General features: G+C 41.3%; 1 protein-coding gene across 1 annotated transcript in view; it reads right to left on the bottom strand.

Moving 5' to 3' along the window:
* LOC126162232 (obscurin) overlaps positions 1 to 15,971 on the bottom strand; it is a 720,647-nt gene that overhangs the window by 191,431 nt on the left and 513,245 nt on the right. Inside the window, exon 37 of the mRNA XM_049918601.1 lies at positions 4,453 to 4,646. Coding sequence (XP_049774558.1) covers positions 4,453 to 4,646 — 194 coding nt within the window. The remainder of the gene's footprint in view (positions 1 to 4,452; positions 4,647 to 15,971) is intronic.

Below are 15,971 nucleotides of genomic sequence, written 5' to 3'. Positions count from 1 at the left end.
TGTTATTTAAAAAATGCTTAAAAATTAAGTTGCATCTTCAGAGTTGCTACTAGTTTCCCCAAATGAAATTTCTTGATATTTCCCTGATTTACAGACAAGGTTTAGCACTTTTCCCTGACACGTTTGAGGTCTCAAGGGTGAATAAAGACTTTTGTTGACAAAAAAATAGAGGGACTTTAGCATAAATGAAAGATGTAGAAAACTAAAATGGAGTGAGGAGAGGGATAACTACTGCGAAGAAATGCTGAGCTCAAAGAAATCAATGTAAATTAAGCCCAGATGGGTGCCGAGAAGCAAGGACATGTTGTAGCACGAGTTCTGAGAAACTGGTGTCTGGTGGAAGAATCCTGATGGCATGTGTGGTGCAACAGGCACCAAGGTCATGGCTGTCATGCTGTAGCACATCCTCTGCAACAGGATATTGTGTTGCCAGTTGCCCTCTGCCTACATTCATTCATCCCAACTGATAATTTGGTGGAAATCATGCCGATGGCCATCAAATTTTCCCTTCAGTAGTAAATCATAAGATTCTTTTCCTTCATCTTCCACATTAGAAAGCTGCTGTCACTATACTGCAACAGGGCATAAAATTTCCATGAAGATATTAGCAATAGTGCTACATTACTCCTGCCCACACCTGTTTCTCTAATCAGCCAATTGCACATTTCTTCATTGTTGTTGTGGTCTTCAGTCCTGAGACTGGTTTGATGCAGCTCTCCATGCTACTCTATCCTGTGCAAGCTTCTTCATCTCCCAGTACCTACTGCAACCTACATCCTTCTGAATCTGCTTAGTGTATTGATCTCTTGGTCTCCCTCTACGATTTTTACCCTCCACGCTGCCCTCCAATGCTAAATTTGTGATCCCTCGATGCCTCAGAACATGTCCTACCAACCGATCCCTTCTTCTAGTCAAGTTGTGCCACAAACTTCTCTTCTCCCCAATCCTATACAATACCTCCTCATTAGTTACGTGATCTACCCACCTTATCTTCAGCATTCTTCTGTAGCACCACATTTCGAAAGCTTCTATTCTCTTCTTGTCCAAACTAGTTATCGTCCATGTCTCACTTCCATACATGGCTACACTCCATACAAATACTTTCAGAAACGACTTCCTGACACCTAAATCTATATTCGATGTTAACAAATTTCTCTTCTTGAGAAACGCTTTCCTTGCCATTGCCAGTCTACATTTTATATCCTCTCTACTTCGACCATCATCGGTTACTTTACTCCCTAAATAGCAAAACTCCTTTACTACTTTTAGTGTCTCATTTCCTAATCTAATTCCCTCAGCATCACCCGACTTAATTTGACTACATTCCATTATCCTCGTTTTGCTTTTGTTGATGTTCATCTTATATCCTCCTTTCAAGACACTGTCCATTCCGTTCAACTGCTCTTCCAAGTCCTTTGCTGTCTCTGACAGATTTCTTCATTAGCATATTACAATATGCATAATTAATGATTAACACAAAATGTATTGTTTACTGTTTAAAGTGTTCCTTCTCATAAGATCAATTCAAGCCACACTTTGACTCAGTAAAATCCTGTATGCCCCAACATACAATGAATTTGAAACTTCCTGGTACATTAAAACTGTGAGCCGGACTGGGATTTAAATCTTTTATCTTTCACATGTAACAGCTCTACCAACTGAGCTATCCAAGTGCAATTCATGACCCAAACTCACATCTTCACTTCCATCAGTACCTCATTTCCTACCTCCCAAAATTCACAGAACTTCTCCTGCATGTTTTACAGGACTAGCCCTCTTGTAAGAAAGGGTATTGTGGAGACATGGCTGATCCACAGCCTGGAGTATAGTTTACAGAATGAATTCTCATTCCGCAGTGGCGTATGTGCCAATTTGAAACTTCCTAGCAGATTAAAATTGTGTGCTGGACCAGTAATCGAACCTGGGATCCTTGCTTTTCATGGGCAAATGCTCTGTGGATTGAATTACCCAAGCATGACTCATGACAGATCCTCACAGCTTCACTTCTGCCAGTACCTCAATTCCTTGCTAGGTATTCTGGATACCTTCTGTTAAGTTTGGAAGGTATGAAATGAGGTACTGTCAAAGGAGAAGCTGTTAGGGTGAGCTGTGAGTCATGCTGGGGCAGCTCAGTCGGTAGAGTATTTCCGTGAAAGGCTAAGGTCCTACATTCAAGTCCATGTCCAGCACACAGTTTTAATCTGCCAGAAAGATTCAGAGCAGCACACACTTTGCTGCAGTATGAAAATTCATTCTGAACATAATGAATTTCTTCACAGTGAAACTACAGGTATATTATAAACATGGCACAAATGATTAAACATACCATAATCTCAAGATGGGTGCAATTTCATCCCTATTATACACTCCTGGAAATGGAAAAAAGAACACATTGACACCAGTGTGTCAGACCCACCATATTTGCTCCGGACACTGCGAGAGGGCTGTACAAGCAATGATCACACGCACGGCACAGCGGACACACCAGGAACCGCGGTGTTGGCCGTCGAATGGCGCTAGCTGCGCAGCATTTGTGCACCGCCGCCGTCAGTGTCAGCCAGTTTGCCGTGGCATACGGAGCTCCATCGCAGTCTTTAACACTGGTAGCATGCCGCGACGGCATGGACGTGAACCGTATGTGCAGTTGACGGACTTTGAGCGAGGGCGTATAGTAGGCATGCGGGAGGCCGGGTGGACGTACCGCCGAATTGCTCAACACGTGGGGCGTGAGGTCTCCACAGTACATCGATGTTGTCGCCAGTGGTCGGCGGAAGGTGCACGTGCCCGTCGACCTGGGACCGGACCGCAGCGACGCACGGATGCACGCCAAGACCGTAGGATCCTACGCAGTGCCGTAGGGGACCGCACCGCCACTTCCCAGCAAATTAGGGACACTGTTGCTCCTGGGGTATCGGCGAGGACCATTCGCAACCGTCTCCATGAAGCTGGGCTACGGTCCCGCACACCATTAGACCGTTTTCTGCTCACGCCCCGACATCGTGCAGCCTGCCTCCAGTGGTGTTGCGACAGGCGTGAATGGAGGGACGAATGGAGACGTGTCGTCTTCAGCGATGAGAGTCGCTTCTGCCTTAGTGCCAATGATGGTCGTATGCGTGTTTGGCGCCGTGCAGGTGAGCGCCACAATCAGGACTGCATACGACCGAGGCACACAGGGCCAACACCCGGCATCATGGTGTGGGGAGCGATCTCCTACACTGGCCGTACACCACTGGTGATCGTCGAGGGGACACTGAATAGTGCACGGTACATCCAAACCGTCATCAAACCCATCGTTCTACCATTCCTAGACCGGCAAGGGAACTTGCTGTTCCAACAGGACAATGCACGTCCGCATGTATCCCGTGCCACCCAACGTGCTCTAGAAGGTGTAAGTCAACTACCCTGGCCAGCAAGATCTCCGGATCTGTCCCCCATTGAGCATGTTTGGGACTGGATGAAGCGTCGTCCCACGCGGTCTGCACGTCCACTACGAACGCTGGTCCAACTGAGGCGCCAGGTGGAAATGGCATGGCAAGCCGTTCCACAGGACTACATCCAGCATCTCTACGATCGTCTCCATGGGAGAATAGCAGCCTGCATTGCTGCGAAAGGTGGATATACACTGTACTAGTGCCGACATTGTGCATGCTCTGTTGCCTGTGTCTATGTGCCTGTGGTTCTGTCAGTGTGATCATGTGATGTATCTGACCCCAGGAATGTGTCAATAAAGTTTCCCCTTCCTGGGACAATGAATTCACGGTGTTCTTATTTCAATTTCCAGGAGTGTATTTCCTTCTCATCCCATCTGGTAAGTCTCCCCTGACTAGGGGTTCTGGATGACTTTTCCAAACTCTATCCCTTTTCCTTAACCTATCCAGTCATTTTCCTTCATCCCTCTCCCTTCCCCTTCAACTCTTCTGCTGGGAGAAGGAGCCACTGGCTCTGAAAGCTTTATATGTATCCTCATGCTGCGACTTGGTGAGTAGATTTTTTATCTATCTGCTTATATCCTATTTTATTGAAACACATACATCACAGAATCTGCATCTCAGAGCACTGTTGACCAAATGGGTGTGTTAGTTTAACTAGTTGTTGGTGAGTAACTATTAATACCCAATATGGAACCAAACTAAAAAAAAAATAAGCCTAGAAAATACTAAATACAGTATGATGTGTGAAAATACAGATCCTCACAAGGCCATGGTCCTATATGTGACAGGTCTAATAAACCACATCTTACCTGGATTAAAAAAAATAATAAATAATAAAAATAAATAAATAAATCTTGTTTCTGCATCTTACAGCAATCTTTTCACATTAACACAATGATCATAAGTGAGAGAACATGAAAATGTATGTTGTTTTCATGAACTGAGTTTAATGTACAGCATTTTATAATATGCAGTTTTTCGAAGTGTGGGATGATATAGTTGGATCAAAAGTTCTAATTACCTTCCTTCCATCACATGTTAACAGGATACGATCGGATGGTGAAAGAGACGTTCCATCTTTGCTCCACGCCACATCTGGTATTGGATTTCCAATAAATGGAGCAGTCAAAGTGAGACTGTCACCTTCCTCCACTGTAACATCTCTCAGACCGTGTAGGAATGCTGGTTTTTCTTCAGGTGCATCTCTTGCTCTTCCTACAAATAATAAAGCCCAAAATTGGTTAATTCTCTGCATGACATTACTTCCAAAATGGAAAAGAGGATAAATATATATACAATTGAATGTTACATCGTATTTGACTTTATCTATAGGTTTTTGGGGAACTGAATCTTCATATTGTTTTGTAATAAAGGTACATACATTATACTCACATCTATTTTCTATTTTAAAGTGCTGAAAAAAGGATGTGGGTGTGCACATATACTGATGGAACATATGGCATTAATATTTCTGAGAGGTACCACATACCTAGTCAGCTGCACATAAATACTTAATTTCTGCACCAGTTTTGATAAAGATATCTGAACATGTTTGTAACTGCTTAGCTTCCTGAGTGTGGCATTTTTGCACACTCTGTCAAATGACTGACCTATTATAGCATATTTTGTGAAGCACAGTAAATAATTGCATTACAATATCAATAAACTGGATTACATACAAAATTGAAATTAATCATAACAATAAAGAAAACTGTATCCCTACTGACTGTGATACACCCAATGAATAATTTATAAATATTGCCAGGACTACCACTCCACTCAATAATTCTGCATTAGATGCTCAAGCCCTGTTAACTTATGCAAAACAAACAAGTGAGAAATTTACATAGACCCCAATCACTTTAAATGAGATTCATAAATCGATGCATAAACTAAGCAATTCCAAAACAGAAGATTATTTTGGACTCAGTAATTTCATCATAAAGTGTATAGCAAAGGAAAACAAAATGCCACTTCTTTCACTGTCTAACAGAGTACTAGATGAAGGAATTTTCCCAGAATGTCTTAAGCTCAAAGTTGTATGATCTGTAAATAAAAATGGTGATAAAAACTTCCCAAATAACTACAGACCCATTTCAATAGTACCAATCACATCCAAGATACTAAAAAATTATATGCATAAACATCTATCAACCATAAAAGCAGTTGAAGCTTTGGTAAATAATGTTTATGAAGTGTATGAAAAAAAGCTATCTATATTTTGAGCACTTATTGATTTAAGCAAAACATTTGACTGTGTCACATGTCATAATCATCAGAACGTCTGAATATTATGGCACAGAAGGTAAATCACTCAGTTTATTCAAATCTTATTTAGCTAATAGATTATAGATTGTATATGCAAGTAAGCAGAGGTCAGAAATACTCCCAATAAAAAGAGGAATACCCCAAGGCTCTGTTCTTGGGCCTTTCCTGTTTGCTGCCTACATTAATAACTTTTCAAATTATATACCATGTAAAAACATACTATGTGCTGATGACATGACATTAATATCAAAAGGAGAGACTTTACTAAGTGTACTAGCTGAGAACACGAAAATGATGCAAATGACTAATCACTGGTGCCATGCCAATGAGCTGCGGAAAAAAAAAAAACCCTCCCTCTCAGACACACACACACACACACACACACACAGAAGAAATAATTTTTAATTTAAACGTAACTGAAAATGAAAATAAAACAGTAAAACTACAAGTGCTAACTGTTTGATGTATCACAAATATGGAAAAATTCAACATAAGATGGGATGTGCAATAAATAAACATTTATTGGATTTACCTTCCTCAAGACTTGCTGTAGTCCATACTAACTATAAATACTTGAATATAAGGTTTTTCAATAAGCTACCATACTCAGCTCATGCAGTACTATCAAATAAATATAAGAGTGTATTACAAACTTGGTTTAAATACAGTGAATTCTATTCAACTGAAGAATCCCTAGAAACTAATCACTGAAGTATACGTTTTTCCTGACTGATGAAGAAAATCTTTCAGTTCTTAAATAAGCTTGCTATTTTCTGTATATGTAATTGATTATTGCATAAAACTTGACACCACTGTGAATTTTGATAAAGCCAGTTGTGTGAAAAATACTGAAAGGCAAATAGAAATATTATCCTCTATTCTATTTTCTGCCCTGAAAAGACCTAATGGCTTGATCCATTTCATGCTACAACTACTATGAACAGCATGTTAAAATTTACTGGGTTGAAATACTCCAATGTGAAACAAAAAGCAGCACAGCTTCTAAAAGGCCATTAAGGCCTTTGTCAGCAGTAGCCATGGTTCTCTTGTTGCCTTACAAACTGTACTGCACTCTCTACTTATGAGCCACACCGTATCAACTGTCTCGGCCGCATGCAGCAGACAGCTTCAAGACCACACTGATTGTTAGTGCAGCATCTTAGGTCCCACAATACTCCTGCCGATATAATGAAGCCTATACCTTCAAACTGACCATGCTCCCTGTGTTAATTACCGAATTTTTGCGTGTTATCTCCTGCACTTTTCCAGTGCCACACGATCTTACATCTCTACCTACGAACCTCTCCCCATCCCCCACACTTTCCCCATTCTATCCCTGTTTGCACCCACTAAATCCACGTCATCCAGTCACATCTGCCATCCCCCTTACACTTATCGGCCCTCAAACCTGCTACCCACAGTAATATACATATATTTATTATTGATTAGTAATTCTCTACTTTGACCCTTGTGACTTCTCGCCAATTTTAGTGAGTTTTTGCTTTCCACTATCGTCGTCTTCCTCAGATTTCATTTCGTTTTTTTCCCCCTTGTGCATCCATTTCGTCCTTTTTGTACTTTTCACACACATTTGGGTGTATTTTTGCGCAATTTTTCGGATGTAATTCTACTTTCTTACGTAATTTTTCGCATTTTTTGCACCACCATGGATCCTTGCTCCTTCCATCTGCGTCAATACAGAAAATTTTCCTTATCCCTAGCCAGATCCCAGTCCCACATACTGTTCCTGCATTGTTGCTTGGCTCATGAAATCCCCTCTAATGGCCTTACCATCAAATTACCTATCTCTGGTTGCCACCCCTCTTTCCACAATGACCTCCACCTGTTCATATTCCGCCAATCCTTAGCCCTCACCAACGTAATCCTGCAAAACCATTTCAACGAAGCGCAATCCTTCTTTCAGTACCTTCTCTCCATCCGCAAAATTCTCCTGCTACGAAATCCCAAATCCCTGGAACCCATAACACACATTGAAACTCTTGCCCTGCAGGAACTTGAGCAACATGCACAACGCCACCTCAAAAAGCTCTCCGTCCTATTCACTTCCTATTCCCGCCTTGGATTACCACTGTCCACCACTTCTACAACAACCTCCCCCATGCCCCCTCATAGCTGTCAAACCCTGTCTCGTAGACCTACTACACTTACCTCACCCTCCAAAACTCCCTCCCAACACCACACAGAACCAAGAACCTAAACGGACCCGCAACACTGTTATGAACCTTCCCTCCAGAAGCCTTAGTCCCACAGAAATATCAGTCCTTTCCAAAGGCCTCACCTTTTGCCCCAATCCCAAATTCAACCATGCAGGACTAGTTAAAGACCTTCTCTCCTTCTCCTGGTCCCTACAGTGGAAACACTTATTTGCCAGCAGCCCGACCAATCAGGCTCAACCAAAGACCAATATTGAACCTTGCCTAACTCAGTTCATTCATCCATCCAACTGTGATCCGCCCCCACTGCCTCTAAACCACTGCCTATTAACTTTCCAGAATTTCTTAACCTCCAACCTTGCCTTAACATCATTCCCCAAGCCCCCAATATGCAAACTAACCTTACATCCACAGTCCACCATCTAAAAACTGATCCTGAACTTATAATCCTACCTACTGACAAAGGCTCCACCATTGTTGTTTTGAACTGCAAGGATTACTTGACAGAAAGACCCCATCAGCTGTCAGATACTTCCATCTACAAACAATGCCACAGTGATCCCATTCCAGTAACCCAGCAGGATCTCCAGTCACTACTCAAATCCTTAGGCCCATCCCAGAACCTCTCCCCCAAGTTCATCTCTCTACTTACCCCTACCACTCCCCACACTCCCACCTGCTACATGCTTTCTAAAGTCCATGAAACAAACCACCCAGGACGCTAAATTGTGGCCGGTTACTGTGCCCCCACTGAGAGAACCTCTGCTCTCGTAGACCAACACCTTCAACCTATTACCCGCAACCTATCCTCCTATATAAAAGATACCAACCATTTTCTCGACCAACTGTCCACAGTTCCTGTCCCTTTACCATATGGTGCCCTGCTCATCACTATTGATGCCACCTGCCTGTACACTAACATTCCTAATGCCCATGGCCTGACTGCTGCCAAACACTACCTTTCCAGACGCCCTATGGATTCCAAACCAACAAACTCCTTCCCAGTCTCCATGACCAACTATATCCTCACCCACAATTACTTCTCCCTTGAAGGCATTACCTACAAACAAATCCACAGTATGGCTATAGGCACCCACATGGCACCATCCTATGCTAACCTATTCATGGGCCACCTAGAGGAATCCTTCCTAAAAGCCCAGAATCCTAAACCCCTCACCTGGTTCTGATTCATTGATGACATCTTTGCTATCTGGATCGAAGGTGAAGACACCTTATTCACATTCCCCCAGAACCTCAACAACTTCTCCCCCATTTGCTTCACCTGGTCCTACTCAACCCAACAAAAAAAATGGCTCTGAGCACTATGGGACTTAACATCTGTGGTCATCAGTCCCCTAGAACTTAGAACTACTTAAACCTAACTAACCTAAGGACATCACACACATCCATGCCTGAGGCAGGATTTGAACCTGCGACCGTAGTGCTCATGCAGTTCCAGACTAAAGCGCCTAGAACCGCTTGGCCACCTCGGCCGGCCAACCCAACAAGCCACCTTCCCAGATGTTGACCTTCACCTCAGAGATGGCTACATCATTACCTCCATCCATATCAAACCTACTAACCACCAGCAATACCTCCACTTCAACAGCTGCCCCCCATTCCATACCAAGAAATCCCTTTCGTACATCTGCAGTGACGAGCAGTCCCTCTCAAAATATACCGAGGGTCTCACAGAAGCCTTCACTGACTGTAATTATCCTCCCATCCTTGTACAAAAACAAATCTCCCGTGCCTTATCTTTCCAGTTTTCCACCATCTCCTGAAGTCCCACAGTCCGGCCACAGAGGAGCATTCCCCTCATAACTCAGTACCATACAGGACTGGAGCAACTGAATTACATTCTCCGCCAGGGTTTTCACTACCTCTCGTTGTGCCCTGAAATGAGAAATGTCCTGCCCACTATCCTTCCCACTCCTCCTACCGTGGTATTCCACCATCCACCAAACCTACACAATATACTCGTCTATCTTTACACAACCCCTGTTCCCAATCCCTTACCTCATGGCTCATACCCCTGTAATAGACCTAGATGCCAGACCTGTCCCGTACATCCTCCTACCACCATCTACTCCAGTCCGGTCACTAACATCACCTATCCCATCAAAGGCAGGGCTACCTGTGAAACCAGTCATGTGATTTACAAGCTAAGCTGCAACCACTGTGCTGCATTCTATGTAGGCATGACAACCAACAAGCAGTCTGTCCGCATGAATGGCCACTGACAAACTGTGGCCAAAAAACAAGTGGACCACCCTGTTGCTGAAGACGCTGTCAAACATGATATCCCTCATCTCAATGACTGCTTCACAGCCTGTGCCATATGGATCCTTCCCACCAACACCAGCTTTTCTGAATTGTGCAAGTGGGAACTTTCCCTGCAATACGTCCTATGTTCCCGTAACCCTCCTGGCCTCAACATTCATTAGTCACTGTCCTCACCCATCCAGCCCCCTCCCTGTCCCCATTCCAACACTACACAGCCGTCATTTCACCACCACACCCAGTCTTTTAATTTCTTTTTATTTCTCTCCTTTCCATTACTTATCCCCCCCGCCCTATGCACCTTCTCTTCTGCCCTCCGTCTAAACTGCAACACTTTACTGTTCGCTACTCCCACTATACTATCCCTCCCCCTCCCCGCCCCAGCCTCCTCCTTACACCCACCCAGTCGCCACTTCCATTATGCACTGGTGCTGCTGCTCGCAGTGTGGTTTCAGCTCTGTGAGACTGCAGAAGTTTGTGAAAGTCGTGTTTGTGTGAGTGTGTATGTGTGTCTGCTGCTGACAAAGGCCTTAATGGCCGAAAGCGATAATTGTGTCAATCTTTTTGTTGTGCCTATTGCGACTCAGCATCTCCGCTACATGGTGAGTAGCAACTTTCCTTCTCTGGTATTGTTAAGTCTCAAACAATGGAAACTCCAGGTTGGAATATCAATGACATTAGAAAAAGAATAGACTGCTACTCACTGTAAAGATGGCACACTGAGTTGCAGACAGGTACAACAAAAAGACTGTAACACACTTAACTATTGGCTAAGGCCTTCTTCAGAAAAGGAAACAAACACACATTCACAAAAGCAAGCACATTCCAGTCCGAGCTACTGGAGATGGCAGTCATGTTTGCATGAGGAGTGCTTCCTTGTGTGAATTTGTGTGTTTTTCTATGTTTTGCCCTTTCTGAAGAAGGCTTTGTCCAAAAGACATCTGCAACGCTTATGTGTCATCTTTCCTAAAAATTACAATTTAAAAGCTATGGGTATCACTGAGAAGTACATTTCTGAAATGTTTCTCCAGAAGTATTGTGATCTTCTCTTGTCACGAGAAGAAAGAAAACTTGTTTGTCCACATTCATATTAACTGGCCCTAGAAAGACTAAGAATACCTGTAAGTTCAATGTCTTCAGAATGGAAATGTGCAAAGACAATACAATTTCGTAGAATGTGACCATCAAAACTTTGACAAATAATATTCATCAAAGTCAGTGTTTAAGTTTGTACCCATATATTCTAAGAGTTCTTACAAAATAATATTTTAAAATGCAATAAAATAAATTTATTTAATTAGCTCCCTGCATGAATTTCACTTCTCAGCTTATGAGGCACAGGTGGTAATTCTTTGGAGGGATAACTGAGCAATTGGACAATCTATTTTAAATGGAGTATGCATTACATGAGATAGAATTATTGTTACAAACATTTTACAAATATTGAGTTTAAATTTCTTTTGCTAATACAAGGTGTATACGAGGACAAGGAAAAAAAATTCTCGGATTATTCCCGGATTTCTCCCGGATATACCGTTTAAAAAATATGCTTTTTCCTGGGCGAAAATACACTTTTTTCTGTGCGAAGTGACAGTAGGTTTTCCGTAGATTTTCCCTCGGAACTGTAAAACTTATCAATCCTTTGAATGGTTAACATTTTATTAATCGCATAGAAATTCCCGAAAAAAAAAAAAAAGACAGAGCAGAGAAGTTTTGGAGAGACTTTTAATAAAAAAAAAAAAGGGGAGAAGTTTTGGAAAGATCTTTGATTTGCAGCAACATCTACGCTGCATAATTTCGTACTACGAAAGTATAAATTCGAATTGCACCAGACACAGCGCGTTAGTTTCCAGAACGTTGCAACTGAGGTTGCAATGTCCTTTTGTAAGCGAGTCATATCTCAAGCCATGAGTTCTCACCAGCCGATGACAGCAGCTATTCAGAGCATAGGACACGTGTTATAGTCAGCCAATAGCAAGATTACTGGTTACATAGTGCGAACACACAAGAGGAAAAGTTAACGGTTTACATTAATGTACACAGTACCGTATATCTACAAGAAAAGCTAAGCTTTCACATATAATATTGGTCTCTAAGATTAACACGCTACAATAGAAGCAAAGCTTTCACATGTAATATTGATCTTTTTTGCGTGTGTTATACTTTAAGATACATCACACAAATGTGCCAGCAAATTTAAAATTATGACATAAATGCCTAGGCTCGAAATTCTTGTAAGTGGCTGGTCCTCAAACTGTTCAGTTTCGAACGCTCTGTGATTTAGATATCCATCCCACTTTCTCACACGAAACGTAATTCATCTTGCGTAAAAAGACATTTACTTTGAAAGTAACGCTTTTCTAACCACCGTTCGCAATACTGTTAGAAATAGGTTCGATTTACCAGTTGCCAGACAGCGCCAGAAAATGCATTATTGTGCATGTGCAACTGCAGTGGTGTATGAAGCCCGCATGTTCATGTGTATAAAGCACTAAGAGAGCTTACATTACACCATAAAAGAAACAGGGCATCAGAGGATACTCCAAAGAGCGTCGAAATTTCGTAAACCATACTAAAATGCATAATTCGGCTTGAAGTGCAAATTGGCTTTTTCCAGATTCACAATGAAGTAGGTTCCATCTGATATTAAGCTTTTCAGTGTGGTTTTTGGGATGTAAATTTTCTTGGAGTACCAGTACTCTACGATCTCATGTTTGCTTCTTTATCATGGCATAATGCCATACATGGCAGAAGATGATAAAGTGCACTTGAAATTCATCGAACAGTTGGAACTAGCCAATACTGTAGAATGAAACACTTCGTTTCAAATAAAATGATTGCCTCAGTGGAATTTCTTTAGCAAACTTGCAAAAATAACTTCATTCTTCTGCAAGGCGATTAATGCTTGCCTGCTACTAACTTGGAAAGAAAATAAAATCAGAAAACTGAAATTAATAATATATTTTTGTCCTCCATAATTATGTGAATGTATTTTAATTCACTTGATAGCTCCCGGCCACAGAAATCCGTTTTGTTTTCATTTGACGTGGGAGCTGTACACGAAGAGAAGCGGCGAAATCACTTAACGTAAACACGGGTCACGTAGGGACTAACCCCCTTCGGGACTGATGACCGTAGCAGTCTGGTCCCTTTAATCCAACAAACCAACCAACCAACTAACCCCCTCCCCACTACAACTCAGACAACTCTGTGCAAGCGCGAATCTGGCAGCTAGGGCGCGCGAGAAAAATTTTTCTCGTTGCATCTGGTTGCATGCTGCTACTACCGATACAGCTCCCAGCTAGCACTCAAGCTTATTTCAAGGTGGATATTGAGTTTAGGTTGAGTTGAAAATTCAAGATTGAAAAATCAACCTGTTACACAGCTTATTTCAAGGTGGATATTGAGTTTAGGTTCAGTTGAAAATTCAAGATTGAAAAATCAACCTGTTCTTCAGTTTACATCAAGCTGTAAAAATTTAGCTTGAATTAAAATAATTTTCCCAAGCTTGAAATAAACTGTAATTTCCCTGGAAGGCTGTACAGCAGATGCGCGCGCAGCATAGCTTCCATAGACGTCTACGGGAAGCACCACAAGCGTTTATAAGCCTTGCACTGACTTTGCTAGGTTTACGGCCATTTTACCTTTGTGACGAGCGTTAATGATTGTTGACTGTTGTGAAGTTTGTTTTATACTGTAAAATAGTTTGGTAAGTGTGTGGCGTCTCCTGCCTTACTGCTACACCGGGTCTGAAGAGGATATATAGTGTATTACAGGTACATTGGTGCATTTTTCTCTAGCGGTACGTTAATATTACAAATGTTAAATATTATTACGTAACGTAAAGAAATATCATATTCTTTTACGTAGAAAAATTGAGCCTGGATGAAAGTGAAATGGATTACCAGCTAAGAATACATATTACAAGTTGTTCAGCAAACAGAGGTCATTTTAAACTAGCTCTCTAGTACGTGGCAACAATAAATTAAAACTTAATGTTATTTTACCTTTTAAAAATCTCGCATATATATATACCCGTATATACCCGTGTATACCCGTCCTTTTTTCCCCCTAAGGTAAGTCTTTCCACTCCCGGGACTGGAATGACTCCTTACCCTCTCCCTTAAAACCCACATCCTTTCATCTTTCCCTCTCCTTCCCTCTTTCCTGATGAGACAACAGTGTGTTGCGAAAGCTTGAATTTTGTGTGTATGTTTGTGTTTGTTTGTGTGTCTATCGACCTGCCAGCGCTTTTGTTTGGTAAGTCTCATCATCTTTCTTTTTAAATATATATATATATATATTACATTTGTTTACTTGTAAGTACTCGCGTGTGTTGCACTATGAATGAATAATCGTGAAGTGTGAAAAGTTTCTTTGCGAATACAAATAGTAATGACAAGGTGAACGGGAAAAAGTACATCAAGAACAGTCACTACATAGGTGTCAGTCTTTTTTATTTATGTAGCTTTGACTGCTCTTTAATCGCGGTAATATGAAATTTCTTCCCATTAGTATGACACTCTTTCACAAAGTAAACATACTCAAGAAATTCAAGTCAAAGAAATCTTAAAGTTGGGGCAACAGTAAAATCAGAGTTGCAGTCTGTTATTAGGCCACCAGTCTTGAGAGATTTTGTTGAAGCTGTTAATTCTTTCTGTGATGATGGATACAAAATTTCTTGTGACTCATGCTTGGCAAAAGTTAAGCATATTCATAATAAGTGTAACATTACTTTTCATGGTAAGTGGTGGCAAATTTTGGATCTGGGCTGTACTATGAAGGATGAATCTATTGAGCTGCTTACTCAGTGACGTTTATACTAGTTAATGATTCTTACTACATCAGTTAGTTTGAAGTTATTTTGCTAATCTGGGGCAAAAATTATATTTAGGTTGATCAGTTTCAACTTTTTACATTTTTTATGTATGGCTAAAATTTTCTTTTACCTGTTACAGGATCATTAGCCTATACCGGCAGAAGTCAGCGATATTTGATCCTGCTCTGGTCTGTGTGCGGGGACCGGAGGGGCTTCAGAATAATTAAATTTTAAAATAAAACAATTTTAAACACTTCGAAAATAAAAAGTTTTAAACATACATGTCTTGATAATTTTTTTCACACCATTTCCATTCTGATATTTATTTGATTAATTAGGTTCAATAAATTCAGATTAATAATTATATAGCTTAAAACAAGCTGTAAATACCAGGCTGTATTCCACGTGTATAGATACAGCTGGAGCCAAACTTGATAAGTCAAGCTTGAAATATAGCTTGAACTCTGCCAACTTTGATGTTTGTTTCAAGCTTGAATCCAGCTAACAGGCCTGAGTATTCCAGCTTTGATCAAGCTTATATACTTGAACTTTACATCTGGAAACAAGTTTGAAACCGGCTTACTGTGCTATCTGGGCTAACAGCCAAACTTCAAGTAGCGGGAAGCGGGAGGAGGTACTGCTTATACGCGAGTCAAATGCGCATGCGCAACAGACCGCTGGCAACTGGTCAAACTAACCTAATATGAACAATTGTGACGTCATGCTCATAGCAAGCAGTTTTTTGTTACGAAGAATTACAGTCTGCGCCCTACGGCCTTTGACATACTTTTGCTATCTGCAGACACCTGTGCGTGCACGGTGTTTTGTTGTCGTAAAATGCACATTTCCTTTGCCACTGAAGTTTTATTTTTCCCCCCTAGTTTACACTTTATTGCTGCAGTATCATTCTACAGTAGCAGGATACAATAACATTCTTTGCTAGAGAATCAATTCTGCAGTTGATATTACAAAAATTTAACTGAAAGCTAAAACAAT

This window comes from Schistocerca cancellata, chromosome 2 (assembly GCF_023864275.1).
Source record: "Schistocerca cancellata isolate TAMUIC-IGC-003103 chromosome 2, iqSchCanc2.1, whole genome shotgun sequence".
Classification (NCBI taxonomy): domain Eukaryota; kingdom Metazoa; phylum Arthropoda; class Insecta; order Orthoptera; family Acrididae; genus Schistocerca; species Schistocerca cancellata.
Note: the sequence above shows the minus strand (reverse complement) of the source record. Positions and strands in the feature narration are given on the sequence as shown.